This window comes from Macaca nemestrina, chromosome 4 (assembly GCF_043159975.1).
Source record: "Macaca nemestrina isolate mMacNem1 chromosome 4, mMacNem.hap1, whole genome shotgun sequence".
NCBI classification, from domain to species: Eukaryota; Metazoa; Chordata; class Mammalia; order Primates; family Cercopithecidae; genus Macaca; species Macaca nemestrina.
The window spans coordinates 152,153,342-152,168,804 of record NC_092128.1 but is presented as its reverse complement, the minus strand read 5'-3'; the positions used below and the strand labels follow the sequence as shown (position 1 = coordinate 152,168,804).

General features: G+C 49.3%; 1 protein-coding gene across 10 annotated transcripts in view; it reads left to right on the top strand.

Annotated features, from left to right (window-relative positions):
- Positions 1-15,463, top strand: part of LOC105483388 (sidekick cell adhesion molecule 1) — a 960,109-nt gene that overhangs the window by 908,372 nt on the left and 36,274 nt on the right. For all 10 annotated transcript variants that reach the window (XM_071095418.1, XM_071095417.1, XM_071095416.1 and 7 more), the window contains 2 exons: positions 3,065-3,226; positions 4,202-4,327. In XM_071095418.1, coding sequence (XP_070951519.1) covers positions 3,065-3,226; positions 4,202-4,327 — 288 coding nt within the window. The remainder of the gene's footprint in view (positions 1-3,064; positions 3,227-4,201; positions 4,328-15,463) is intronic.

The following is a 15,463-nucleotide window of genomic DNA, read 5'->3' as shown; positions in this document are numbered from 1 at the left end:
GCGCCACCCCACCCACAGCGTCACACCACCTGGAGCATCACACCACCCAGAGCACCACCCCACCCAGAGCGTCACGCCACCTGGAGCACCACACCACCCACAACATCACACCACCTGGAACACCAGGCCACCCAGGGCATCACACCACCTGGAGCATCACGCCACCCACAATATCACACCACCTAGAGCACCACACCACCCGGAGCGTTCTCACCACCCGGAGCGTCACGCCACCTGGAGCGCCAGGCCACCTGGAGCATCAACCATCTGGAGCACCACGACACCCAGAGCACTGCATCACCCAGAGTGCCACACCACCTGCACCAGGCCACCCGGAGCATCACACCACCTGGAGCACCACGCCATCTGGAGCACCACACCACCCAGAGCACCACACCACTCAGAGCACCACACCACCCAGAGTGCCACACCACCCAGAGCACTGCATTACCCAGAGTGCCACACCACCTGGAGCACCAGGCTTCCTAGAGCACCAGGTCACCTGGAGCAGCATAACGCCTAGAGTGCCAGGTCACCTAGAACACCAGGCCACCCGGAGCACCAGGCCACCCAGAGCACCAGGCCAACCGGAGCACCAGGCCACCCAGAGCACCAGGCCACCCGGAGCACCAGGCTATTTGAGCACTGAGCCATGTGCTTGAGAATCCGATTTTATGGCAGAGCTATTTTCACATGTTTTAAAATGTTTTAAATGGTGGTGGTTTATGGGATTGTACCCTGAGGCTTTGTAGTGCAGGGCATGGTTTAAAAATTGATTAAATAAATACAATTCTGATACACCTGAGATGGGGAGAAGGCCAGCCTGGCTCTGCCTCCTGTTGGGATAGAATTTACAAAATTTGTTCATGGGTTTGGTTTTGCTCCAGGGAGAAGGAAGGCATTTTTCACAACAATGAAAACAAAACAAAACAAAAACAGTTGCTTCCTAGAATCACTTTACATTGGACAGGACCCAGTTTGTGTGCTGATGACAGTCACTGTGTGCACAAACTGTCATCCTCGTCACCTCTCTGAGCAGTGGAAGCTCAGAGTCAGGCTCTAGAAAACCCAGATTTGGAGGGTCACTCAAAAGTAGCCAAAATTGGCCCCAGGCATGGTGGCTCATGCCTGTAATCCCAGCACTTTGGGAGGCCGAGGTGGACGGATCACTTGAGGTCAGGAGTTCAAGACCAACCTGGCCAACATGGTGAAACTAAAAATATAAAAATTAGCATGGTGGCATGCACCTGTAATCCCAGCTGCTCATGAGGCTAAGGCAGGAGAATTGCTTGAACTCAGGAGGCAGAGGTTGCAGTGAACTGAGATCGCACCATTGTACTCCAGCCTGGGCAACAGAGTGAGACTCCATCTCAAAAAAAAAAAAAAAAAAAAAAAGCAGCCAAAATTGCTCTGAAATAATTTGGAAGAAAATGATTTAGCTGAATACATGTTTGATGAAAGGAATAATATGAAAACACTGAACCAGCTAGAAGGTATTTTGGAGATTTTTAGGATAAGGGAAATTTGCTTTGATGAAAGATGGACCTGTTTTGTAGTAGGAAGGCACTTTGTTCTCTTCTGAAGTGGAGGTGACCGGGATATTCCAGGTGCTGACTAGAAGCACATGGCCCTCCTGCACCAAGGGCAGCTGTTTCTCAGGGCTGACAGCAGGAGGGCAGGGCTGGGCAGGTGGACCCAGGATGGTGGGTGCCACTCACTGAGGGCAGGTCTTCTCAGAGATGCTCCTTGGAAAATGAGCTCTGCCAGTCGGTCCATCCTGGAAGTACCATATCCTGATATCCTCCTCTAAGAGCTGCCTGGTAGAGATAAATCTATTGAAAGTTCTGAGAAGTCTGACAGTTGAGAGAACTTGTCTAACTTTTTTTTTTTTTTTAATGCATCATTTTCAAACTTGTTTAACCAAAGAACTTTATTTTTTCTTCTGGAAAATGCTGCATATGTGAAATTTTCAGTATTTATCCTCTCTCCCAAAATGTGAAATCTCCATTTTCTATTTCTAGGTAATACAACCAGCAAGACTTTTGCACGATCACTTGTTTATAACGTCACATAGGTTTGAGTACTTTTGTCTCTTATGTTGCCATCGTCCTCTAAATCAAGGCATCAATACTTGTAGTGAAAAATTAATTTTTTTAATCCTTGCTTCAAGGTCCACAGATAAAGTTCTGATGACTCATTTGAGGCCCGTAGGCCACAAGCTGGCCAACCCAGGCAGGCTGCAGCCTCCTCGTGGGGTCTAACTAGATGGAGTATCTTCCTAGGTCTTGTATACGCTCCCTGTATGAATCTGTTCTCACACTGCTAATAAAGACATACTTGAGACTGGCTAATTTATAAAGGAAGGAGGTTTAATGGACTCACAGTTCCACACGGCTGGGGAGGCCTCACAATCATAGTGGAAGGCAAAGGAGAAGCAAAGTCACGTCTGACATGGTGGCAGGCAAGAGAGCATGTGCAGGGAACCTCCCATTTATAAAACCACCAGATCTCATGAGACTTATTCACTACCACAAGAACAGAATGGGAGAAATTGCCCCCATGATTCAGTTATCTCCCCTGGGTCCCACCCTTGACACCTGGGGATTATTACAATTCAAGGTGAGATTTGGGTGGGGACACAGCCAAACCCTATCACTCCCCTCCCTCGTGACTGTGTCCGGAAGCTTGCAGTCTTTGCACAACTCAGAGCTAAGCGGGAAGGGATGTTCCCCGGAGTGTCCAACCTGGAGACTGGCAGGACCGCCGCCCCCCACCCCACCCAGCTCCTCCCTCACACCATTCCTGAGACAGCAGCCTCCCCCTTTTGTGTTGTAAGCCTCAGTTCTTTTCTTTGTCAGCACCCACTTATCAAGCTTAAGCTCTAATTACACTTATCTGTGCTGAAAATTGGCTATTATCACCACGTAAACTCCTCCTAATTGTAAGAAATACTTCCTTAGCAAACTGCGGGGACCGCTTTCCTTGTTATCGCAACAGAACAGACGGTGCACAGTTGCTTCTCCAGGCTGAACCCCCTTCTTTCCTTTGCCTCTGGCGGCTGCAGGGGTGAGCAAGGTGGTGACTGTGGAAGTGAGAGGGAACTGGCAGCGCTGGCTGAAGGTGCGGGACCTCACCAAGGGGGTGACCTATTTCTTCCGTGTCCAAGCGCGGACCATCACCTACGGGCCTGAGCTCCAAGCCAACGTCACAGCCGGGCCAGCCGAGGGTAAGTGGGACTCCAGGGGCAGATGATGTCAGTTGCAACCTTAGCCTCCCGTCTCCTGCTTCACTGAGCTGGGAGCCGTCTACATGCTCAGCAAGGAGATGCAGGTGGCCGAGAGCTGGCATCAAATCGGTGATGTCTGGGGAACATGGACGTCTTCAAAAGCATGTGTCAACATGGACTTTGCAGGTGGACTTGTTACATCCATGAGCAAATTCTTAAATACTAAGGATGTAAAGTTTTAGTTTTTTTTTTTTTTTTTTTTTTTTGGAGAAATCTTAAGAGAAAAATAACTGAATTTGGCATTTGAAATAAATCAGAACATTTTAAAGTTTTCCAGGTCATGGGGAAGAAGCATGTAACTTCCCGCTTACCCAACTGTTCTGCCCTTTGTTTAAAGACAGGAAGGCGTGGGCGGCAGAACTGGCGTTCAGGGAGTGCCGCTTAGTCCCAGGCACAGTGTGGGGCGCCCTGCATGCACCAGCTCTTTCAGGCCCTCTTCAGTTTTTTTGTTGTTGTTGTTTGTTTTTTAAAACAGGGTCTCACTCTGTCACCCAGGCTGGAGTGTCGTGGCATGATCACGGCTCACTGCAGCCTCAACCTCCCCGGGCTCAAGTGATCCTCCTGCCTCAGCCTCCCAAGTAACTGGGCTACAGGCGTGCATAACCACACCTGGCTAATTTCTTTGTATCTTGTAGAGACAGGTTTTCGCCATGTTGCCCAGGCTGGTCTCAAACTCCTGGGCTCAAGCGATCCATCTGTCTCAGCCTCCCAAACTGCTGGGATTACAGGCGTGAGCCACCACGCCTGGCCTTGCCTCCGTGTTTTTAAGATGAAAAACCACGGCTGTGTGAGGCTAAGTAACCTGCTCAGACACTCTGCAGCCTCGACCAGTCTGACCCACACTGTGAAATCTTACACAGTGGGATGTGAGCCCCCCGGGGCTGATGCCTCACCTCTCTTTTCTTTATCCCGCAGGGTCCCCAGGCTCACCTAGAGATGTCCTGGTCACCAAGTCCGCCTCTGAACTGACACTGCAGTGGACTGAGGGACACTCCGGTGACACACCCACCACAGGCTACGTCATCGAGGCCCGGCCCTCAGGTAGGGTGGCAGGCCCCACAAACGGGGTCTCAGTCCAGCTGACGGCGATGCTTCTAAGACTGTGGCTGGGGCTTCCATCACTTTCTCTTTCAGCATTTCCCCCCAACAAAGCTGAGACGAACAGGGCAGTTTTGCTGAAAGAAGATGTTCATGGCTCACTTAACTCCCCCCAGTTTTCATAGTCACAGCTGTGCCGTTCACCTTAAGGGCATTCGATTTGGGATGTTTTAGCCCCAGGACGCTTACTTAGGATGATAACGGTTATTCCTAGAAACAGGTGAATGAGAACTTAGGGACATTAAAAGGCATTTTTGAACTCATCCGTGAGTGTTTTCAGGGACTCATGTCAGGGTTCTAAATGTTTGCAGCCGAGATGGAAAGCGTCGTGCTTGTTTCTGATAATACGAAGATTCTTATTAACAGCGAAAGCGACACATCGTTTGCTTCATTTTTTTAGGCTTCCGAAAATGAGGTCTAAGATCCATTTCCAGCCCTATTCACCAGCAGAATTTGTTTCACCCTTCCTTCCATTTGCCTTTAATAACTGAGGATGGGCATTATTGGGAAATGAGTTTCTGATCGGGTGCGTCGGATATGACTGCTGGGAGCTAGAGGGTATCACCTAACACGGAGAGCACGGAACAGCTCCAATATGACCTTCAGATGGTTGCACAGTTAATCATGAACATCTGAGCATGAAAATATGTGATGTGTCAGGCACACTATTCAGGAAGCGAGCCATCAAACCCTGCCTGCCAGAGGGACCACGGTGCTCGGAACTGCTTTAGTCTAATATTTAAAGAGGCTGTTAGACCAAGAGGAAAGACCCCAAAGGTACCTCTGTCACTGTGTCAGGACACTCATTCCCTCCTCCCCCACCAAATTGCTTTTGAAAGATTATTAGTTACAAGTGCCTTCTAGAAACTTCTTTATTTTATTATTTATTATTATTTTTTTGAGACGGAGTCTCACTCTGTCACCCAGGCTGGAGTGCAATGGCGCAATCTCAGCTCCCTGCAACCTCCGCCTCCCGGGTTCAAGCAATTCTCCTGCCTCAGCCTCCTGAGTAGCTGGGATTACAGGCACCCACCATCATGCCCGGCTAATTTTTGTATTTTTAGTAGAGAGGGGGTTTCACCATGTTGGCCAGGCTGGTCTCAAACTCCTGACCTCAAGTGATCTCCCCACCTCGGCCTCCCAAAGTGATGGGATTACAGGCCTGAGCCACCACACCCGGCCTCCTTCTAGAAACTTCTAAGGAGAAATTTATTGCCTACGTGTGAAAAAGCCAAAGGCAATATGAACATTTCTTTGACCCAAGAACTCGGAAATCCAGACGTGCTGCCCTGGGGGACCCTGAGAGTATCTTTTGAGCAGGGTGTCTGTCCTGTTGCGGAAACAGAGGGTCCTGAGTTGGTGAAGGATGTGAGTTGAGCAGTGGTCACTGCCTGTAAAAGCCCCTGGCCCCTTGCACAGCCAGCTGGACCTTTACTAATGACTTTGATTCAAGAACACTTTCAGAGATTGACAGGAGCTGAGATGTGTGGGGTCTGGGGCCAAATTGAGGCTTTGTGGCGGCCAAGAGGGAGGGGGCCAGTGACAGGGAGCAGCCCAGACTTAAGAAACCACTTCAGACACTTTCCTCCCCATATCCAGGGAAAGCACTGATTTCTTCATCAACTTTTCCAGTCTGGGCGACAGGGCAAGACTCCGTCTGCCTGTAATCCCAGTACTTTGGGAGGCCAAGGCGGGCGGATCATGAGGTCAGGAGATCGAGACCATCCTGGCTAACACGGTGAAACCCCGTCTCTACCAAAAATACAAAAAAAAAATTAGCCAGGCATGGTGGCGGGTGCCTGTAGTCCCAGCTACTCAGGAGGCTGAGGCAGGAGAATGGCGTGAACCCGGGAGGTAGAGCTTGCAGTGAGCCAAGATGGTGCTACCTCACTCCAGCCTGGGTGATACAGCAAGACTCTGTCTCCAAAAAGAAGTTTCTAGAAGACACTTGTAACTAATAATCTTTCAAAAGCAATTTGGTGGGGGAGGAGGGAACCAGTGCCCTGACACAGTGACAGATGTAACAAATAGAATTCAGGAGATCCGTGAGCTTGGATGGGGGAAAATATACATTTTCTTTTCACTGATCTCTAACTGGAATTTGGAATTTCCTTTAACTATGGATGCAGGCCCATTCATTATCCAGGGCTGCTGTAGCAAAGTCCCACAAACTAGGTGGCCTCCACAACAGACATGGGTTGTCTCATGGTTTTGGAGGCTGGAAGCCCACAGTCAAGGTGGCAGCAGGGCGGGCTCCTCCTGAGGCTGTGAGGGAGGATCTGTTTCCTGTAACCTCTCCCCCAGCTTCTGGTGGTTATGGGCCATCCTGGGTGATCCGGGGCTGACAGGTGCTTCATCCACCTCTGCCTTCATCTTCCCATGGTGATCTCCCTGTATGTGTGTCTGCGTCTCGGTTTTATGTTTTATGAGGATGCCAGTCACACTAGACTGGGAACCCACCTACTCCAGCAGGACTTCATCCTAACTAATTACATCCGCAACTACCCTATTTCCAAATAAGCTCATTTGGAGGTATTGGGGGTTAGGACTTCAACATATGAATTTGCAGTGGGGGGCAGGGACATAATTCTACGCATAATAGTAGCTAAGAAACCACATAACTCATAGCAGGACCTGTGACACTTCCAGCAATACTTTCATATGACCTCCCAGCCATTGCAGATATTTCATGACGCTATTTGGACGTGTCCTTACGTTTAAATCACAGTCATTTGTAGACTCTCTGCTGGACCTTGTCAACCAATGAGCCCATGAAGCATAGACTTTTGAGTTGCGCTGGGATAACGGTGGCCGCAGGTCACCGAAATCCAGCTCTTCACGTGTCTTCCAAGGAACCACGTCACCAAACAAGTTAGTGCAGAGAAAACCACCCATAATCCGTGCCTCCAACATTACCTGGAAACACGGGTTCCCAGGAACCTGCAGGTGCCTCCAGGTGATCGTAGGCATTACCAGTTGTATGACTCCGTTCTCACGTTGCCATAAAGAAGTGTCTGAGACTGAGTAATTTATAAAGAAAAAAAGTTTAATGGGCTCATGGTTCTGCAGGCTGTACAGGAAACATGGTGGCTCTGCCTCTGGGGAGGCCCCAGGAAGCTTCCAACCATGGCAGAAAGTGAACAGGGAGCTGGCATGCCACATGGCTGGGGCAAGAGGAAGAGAGTGAGTAGGGAGGTGCCACACACTTTTAAACAACCAGGTCTCATGAGAACTCACTCCCTATTTTGAGAACAGCACCAAAGGCGTGGTCCTAAAACCATTCATGAGAAACGCACCCCAGCGATCCAGGCACCTCCCACCAGGCCCCTCCCCCAACACTGGGGATGACAATTCAACTTGAGATTTGGGTGGGGACACAGAGCCAAACCATATCACCAGTAGAATTGGTTTCCTTCCCAATTTTACTTTATGTATCTACAACCATTCTGAGAAAGTGTCCTTGAGCCAACAGATCACCACAGGGACCCATGGCGCTGAGAGCAGATTAAGACGTCTGTAATCGCAGCACTTTGGGAAGCCGAGGTGGGCAGATCACTTGAGGTCAGGAGTTCCAGTCCAGCCTGACCAACATGGAGAAACCCCATCTCTACTAAAAATAGAAAAAAAATTAGCCTGGTGTGGTGGCACGCACCTATAGTCCCAGCTACTCAGGAAGCTGAGGCAGGAGAATTGCTTGAACCCAGAAGGCAGAGGTTGCAGTGAGCTGAGATCACGCCACTGCACTCCAGCCTGGGCAACAGAGCAAGACTCTATCTCAAAAAAAAAAAAAAAAAAAAAAAAAGACACCTGTACCAGAAAACCACAGAAGGGCCTGGCTACGAAACTTCCTTCTCCATGAACGCCTGCCTCCTTGACTAGAGATTATGGATCCCAGCAGACGGGTGGCTGTCACAGGGCCACAGAAGGAGGCATTCTGGATCTCGACGGCATCACTGCCCGTGTCCCAGCTGTGAGGTTGCAACACGGTTTTGCAGGATGTTACCACTGGGGGACATTGGGTAAAAGATGCACAGACTTGCCCTCCGTTGTTTCTTACAACCACTTGGGACTCTTCACCTATCTCAAAATGATTTGTTTAGCTTAAAGTAATCATTAAAAAAGCCACGGTGTCCATCCTTCCCCAGCCTGCTCGGCCAAGCACACCAATGTGTCTTTGAGCACTCTGGGGCGGGAGACCAGCCTGTGGGATGGGGCGGCACCAGCCAGACATGGGTGCCTGGGCTTAGCCTCTTAACGCTGTGAACACGTCTCGGCATTTTAAGGAGCCCTTGACCTCCTTCTCCTCAGGTTCTCTTTTTTTTTTTTTTTTTTTTTTTTCCCCCGAGACGGAGTTTAGCTCTGTCGCCCAGACTGGAGTGGGGTGGCGCGATCTCAGCCCACTGCAAGCTCCGCCCCCCGGGTTCACGCCATTCTCCTGCCTCAGCCTCCCAGGTAGCTGGGACTGCAGGCGCCCACCACCACGCCTGGCTAATTTTTTTTTTTTTTTTGGTATTTTTAGTAGAGACGGGGTTTCAAGGTGTTAGCCAGGATGGTCTCGATCTCCTGACCTCGTGATCCACCTGTCTTGGCCTCCCAAAGTGCTGGGATTACAGGCGTGAGCCACCACGCCCGGCAATCTCCTCAGGTTCTCATATGCTGCTCCGCCTGCCATCACGAAGGGAACAGGACGCCTGTTGGTTACTGGGGCAGCCCAGGGAGCCTGGCAGGCCGTGCGGATAAGAAGCAGTTGGCGTGTCGGGGAGGGCTTCACACTGGGCCCACGCCTCGGAGGGGCTTGCCCGAACATGGAGAAGCTTCTGAAGTCAGCTGAGTCTGAGCTCAGCAGGGTTGGGCCAGAGCGTGGAAACTGACCCACGGGGGACCAAGACGTGACAACAGACCTAACAAGAAGATGCCGGCTTTTTCGGCGAGGGCTGAAGATCCTGCACTTACTTCTGCTTGGCTGCTCAACATTCGAAAACAGGTCACCAACGATCTCCCCTTTCGGGTCATGACGGGAACCCAAGCGGGCCGTGAGACCCGTGGTCTTTCGTGGGAAGTTGAGAAAGACGCCCCCTCCCTTCTATGACTAAGGCCAGCAGCAGCTCAGGCAAATGAAACGCTTTATGGATTGTCAATATTTAAACACCTTGCCGGTACCTGAGGGCTTTGGATCTCAGCTATCATCCATTACAGGCCTCATTACACAAAACATTAAATGCTGTGTCATCTCATTTTCCCATTGAAGCTCCCTAGTAAGCTGTTCTCCAGGCGGGGTGTGGTTTGCTCCGGGTGCAATGAATGGGCCCCGTTTTGTATTGGGAGGGGCCACACAAGGGCCCTCACTGCTGGGTATCTGGGAGATGGGCACTCAGTGCCAGGCAGCCCCTCTGGCCCAGGTAGTCGTCTCGGCCTGATGTCTATCCAGCTGAGTCTCTACCTTGCCCCTGGGAGACAAGACACTCATCAGCTTTGTTGCTTTGGAGAGGGCGGCCAGCGGGCCTGGGCAGCCCGGGCAGATGGCAGTGGAGCGTCCTGCCCTCCCATCCCCATCCTTCCTTCCACCCCTACACATTCTACTGCATAGCGCCTGTTGCTGTGGCCATGTGGAGACACAACTGAACAGCAGCTAATGAAATTAGCACCAGGCTAAAGCACAGATCCCCTCTTATTCCTGGAGAGGGCGCTCCGCAAGTGTGAGCCCAAGGACACCGCCATCAGCTTCCGCCAGCACAGCCTGGCCGACACGTTCCTTTCTCTGGCTGTGCATAAGTTTCCTCCAAATCGGTGTTGCAAAGCTCCCTGGAAGGCACTGGAAACTATGCACTGGGCATATGCAGATGATTTATTTACACAGATTATTCTAAGGCATTTTACTGTTTAGATCATGAAGTCTAATTTACATATTTACACAATAGACTGGAATGACACTAAAGGAACTATAAATATATTTTCCTCTCCAAAGCAGCCATGAAATACATATTTAGAAAGTACCCAATGCAGGCAGACATTGTATTGCTTTTTTTTTTTTTTCCTCAAATAATGTGTGTAGCCGAGAGATGAGGGCTGGCGGCTGGAGGACAGGTCCCGTGCCTGATGGGGACACCCCCCAGCTGGAGGCCTGGACCACTGTCCACTGGTAATCCCCTGAGGGCTTCCCAGTTCCCTCCCCATTGATTTTGTTCAATTTCAGTCTTTGGCAACGGGGAGTTTTCAAGTGAATAAGGAAGAAAATCAGTATTTCTCTGAAGGTTTGACATCCACAGATGTTCCAAGTCAGCAGGTTCAGCAAGAGGGGCTGCCGCCGTGGCTCTGACGATGCCACGGTCCCCTCACGCACTGCTTGCCTTTCTCATAAGCGCATTTCTGACAGCTTGTCAGACCGGTTTCCCACTCTTTCCTGGGGTCAGCCCGCAACACAGGCTGTCTTTCTTCCTCATCTTAACATGCAGTACATTTTGCCTCCTGCCTTGAATGAGGATCCAATGGAAGGTAACTCTATTTTTAAAATCAGATGTATTTAGACTCGTGTTTAAGCCCCACCTCCTTCAGTAAAATTTCTAACCCGGATTGACCATTTATACAAAGAGAAATGGCAGTATTTAAGAAATAAACAACCGACAGGCTTGCACTTGCTCTGAGCTGCAGGCTGACAGTCAAGTGGTTGGTTGTGTGAGTGCGTGGAACCAGAAATCTCGGGCGGTGAATGACAGTTTCATTCAGCATGGAGACCCTGTTTAATTGTCCATGAAATCAAACTTTTGTATTGGCATGACGTCGGCCCTAATACCTGCAGCACACAGCTCCGTTCTGGGCATCGGAGGGATAAATTGAGTGCAGACCCTTGGACGTGCTGCGCTGGGCTCCGGATCAGTTCAGAAAAGAGGTGATCATGTTGCCGGGTGTATTAGGACATTGTCTTCGAACAGATGTGCCTCCTACCGCTTGGGTGGGGGAGATGCTGGCAACAGAAACTAACAGCTGACTCATTCTGTCGGCCGGGGACAAGCATGGATGGATAGCAGAACCTATTTATACGGAAAAGATTTCTTTTTTCAAGGACTTCGATATTAGCCGCTTACTTCCCTTGTTTAAGTGAACAAATCACACCATAAAAAATGAAGATGCATAGTTTATATTCTTTAAAGAAAAGCCACCTCAATGGGGAGCTGAATGGGCTCTTGCTGTTTCCCACTCAGCCTTCCTTCTGAGGTGGACAGGATTGGAGGTTGTGGTGACAGTGTGGCTTCTTTAGGAGTATTTTGCAAAGTCCCTTTCTCAGTGGCTTCCCACTTTCTTAGTGGTATTTATCCAATGGTGCTTCAGTAACAAGAGTCCAGGAAGGTGTTCTTTCGGGCAGCCAGGAAGGAAAGACCAAGCACAACAGACACGTGTGATTTGCAGTCACTCCACCGCGAGGGCACCTCCTCCTTCCACAGACATCAAGTGGCAGGTCCAGCCCAGAGGTGGACGTTGCCCCACAGGAAGTTCAAAGCCTGGGCCTCAGCAGGGGGCTCGATGCCTGTATCAGTCATTTTGGGGGATCAGTGATCTGGGGGTGTGGCTTTTCAGGGGTCACGACAGTTCTCTTCCAGCTGGGCACTGCTTTTCTTTTTTCTTTTTTTTTGAAACAGTCTCACTGTGTTACCCAGGCTGGACTGCAGTGGTGCAATCTCAGCTCACTGCAACGTCTACCTCCCGGGATCAAGCGATTCTCCTGCCTCAGCCTCCTGAGTAGCTGGCATTGCAGGCGCATGCCACTGTGCCCAGCTAATTTTTGTATTTTTAGTAGAGACAGGGTTTCACCATGTTGGTCAGGCTGGTCTTGAACTCCTGACCTCGTGATCTGTCTACCTTAGTCTCCCAAAGTACTGGGATTATAAGCGTGAGCCACCGTGCCTGGCCCTTGCTTTTCCTGCAATGGCAGCACAACTCGTTCAGTGGGGAAGAGAAACCAGGCTGGCTCTTCTAGACATCCTAGAGGGCTGAGCCTAGCCTGGGTGATTGACAAGCGGCTGACTGTGTGCCCAGAATTGCCTTTAAAAGGGATGAGGCCCTGCTGTCCTCTTGAGTGTTGATTGAGATGGAAATCCAGGCACTGGGGACTGTCCAGAGCATGGAAAAATCGGTTGCACAAATCTCATTTTTGCTAATAGTTCTGTAATGTTATTTTCCCCCTAATTTGTAGAGATACTTTTCTCCATCATTGATTTATTGAGATATTTAACAACGTAATACAAATGAGAAAAATAATCCACAGTTGAGAAACAGAGTGGACGCCTTACCAGCTGCCAGATTTTTTTCTTACCCACTCGTGATCATGGTGTAAATATTAGTACAAGATAAGTAGCCCGGTGAATTATAGCTCTAGTGGAATATATGCTAATTTGGGAAAGGCAGAATTAAGCAGAATAAAAAAGGGAGCATTTTCTTCTGTTAATTCAGAAGGAAATTCTCGGTATGACATTCCCCCTCCCCCAACATTTTTGAGTGTAAATGGATTGCTAAATAAATTGTTCTGCGTTAAGATTCTGTATCAATATTTTAAAATGTTATTGTGAAAAATGTACACAATTCGTGGAGCTATGACAGAGCGCTTAAAATAAAATGTGGCCTTTAGGTGATGGTACAGGAAGGGAGAATCATTTTTTTTTCCTCAGGAGCAGGAAAGCATTACAGAAACATTAATGCAAAAGACATTCAGAGAATCCACTCCAGAGGTGTTCAGACCTTCTCAGAACGGTCTGAAGAAATCCTTCACTTTCTTAGTGCTTTAATTTCAATGGCTTTAAGCAACACCCAGTTTATGAGTCTGTATTTGATCTTTAGTGTCTATTACAACATAAATTTGCCTATCTTTTTAGAGGAAAAATACAATTCATTCAATATTTAAAGCCCTTAAAATACTGACTTGCTCATAGTAAGCAGTAAATAAAATAGTGGTGGTTGTTATTTATTGAAAGCCTGCTGTACTAGACCCTGAGAAAGGCCTTGGGATACAAAGAAGAATGGGGGGGTTGGGGGTGGGAAGGATGGGAGGATGGATGGAAGGAAAAATGGATGGATGATGGAAGGAAGGAAGGGTGGGTGGGCAGATGGATGGGTAGGTGGCTGAGTGGGTGGCTAGTGGGTGAGTGGATGGATAGATGGAAGGAAGGAAGGAAGGAAGGAAAGAAGGAAGGAAGGAAGGAAGGGTGGGTGGATGGATGGGTAGGTAGATGAGTGGGTGGGTGGATGGATGGATGAATGGATAGATGGATGGATAGGTGGATTGGTGAGTAGGTGGATGAATGGATGGGTGGGTGGATAAATGAATGGATGAAAGGAAGGAAGGATGGATGGATGGATGGATGGCTAGAGGGAAGGGAAGGGAGGGCAGGGGAGGGGAGGGAAGGGGAGTGGAGGGCAGGGGAAAGGAAGAAGGGAGGGAGGGAAGGAAGGAAGGAAGGTAGGTTATATGGATGAATGGAAGGAAGAAAGGAAAAATGGATGGATGGATGGATGGATGGTGGATGGAGAGAAGGAAGGAAGAATGGATGGATAATGGGTGGATGGATGATTACATGGGAGGATGGATCATGGAAAGATGTATGGAAGGATGGATGGATAGATGATAGCTGGAGGGAAGGCAGGAAGAATGGAATAGATGAATGGTTACGTGGATGGATGGGTGGCTGGATGGAAGGAAGGAAGAATGGAAGGGATGAATGGTTACATGGATGGATGGGTGGAGAGAAGGAAGGAAGAATGGATGGATAATGGGTGGATGGATGGTTACATGGGTGTGACCCATAATGGGTGAATGGATGGATCATGGAAAGATGGATGGAAGGATGGATGGATAGATGATAACTGGAGGGAAGGAAGGAAGAATGGAATGGGTGAATGGTTACATGGATGGTTGGGTGGCTGGATGGATGGATGGATGGTGGATGAAGAGAAGGAAGGAAGAATGGATGGATAATGGATGGATGGATGGATGGATGGTTACATGGGAGGATGGATCATGGAAAGATGGATGGAAGGATGGATGGATAGATGATAGCTGGACGGAAGGCAAGAAGAATGGAATGGATGAATGGTTACATGGATGGATGGGTGGCTGGATGATGCTAAGCCTGATGGTGTGAACAGGCAGGTAAATGTGCAGATGGGCTTTAGAAGCCCATTGGTGGAAGCAGCCGTCCCTTCCTGGAACGTGGGGTGGGGTCGAGGTTGGCCTCAAAAAGATGAGGAAAGGACTCTTGATTTTCCACCATCCCCTGTCCACTGGCTGTGGGTAGCTCATTAGAACAGCAGTCAACAGCAGTCTCATCTGATTCCCTGATGGATGGCACAGGGCCTAACCAAAGAGTGGACAGCATTTGTGGATGAATAAGGGAGTGAGGCAGGGGAGGAGGGGGCAGCAGTTCCCCAGGCCAAGAGGAGGCCTGTGCAGAGTAAATGCAGAAGACTTCCCTGACCATTCTTAAGCCAAACTCACGTACGACAATATAAACCACATACAACCAGCATAAACTACATACAGCCAGCAATCTGTGTGTGAACCTCAGCATCCTAGGAGGAAAAAGGTAGGCTTAGGCTCTGGCTTGCCATTCTGACACTATTAATGGTGATGAGCGTCTTGGTGAGAAATGGCTGTAAATGAGAATATTTAGAAATAATGGCCAGGCATAGTGGCTCACGCCTATAATTCCAGCACTTTGGGAGGCCAAGGCGGGCAGATGGCTAGAGTCTGGGAGTTCGAGCCCAGCCTGGGCAACATTCAGAGGCCCTACAAAAAAAAAAAAAATTAACAACTTAGCCAGGCATGGTGGCATGCACCTGTAGTCCCAGCTATTCAGGAGGCTGAGGCAGGAGGATCGCTTGAGTCCAGTAGTTCAAGGCTGCAGTAAGCTGTGATTGCACTACTGCACTCCAGCCTGTGTGGCCCTGTCTCAAAAAAAAAAAAAAAAAAAAAGGAAAGGAGGAAGGGAGGAAGAAGAAAGAAAGAGTGAGAGAGAAAGCAAGCAGAGAGGGAGGGAGGGAGGGAAGATCAGTGTTACACTACTTTTCTGCCAGTGCAGAGATTTGTACCTT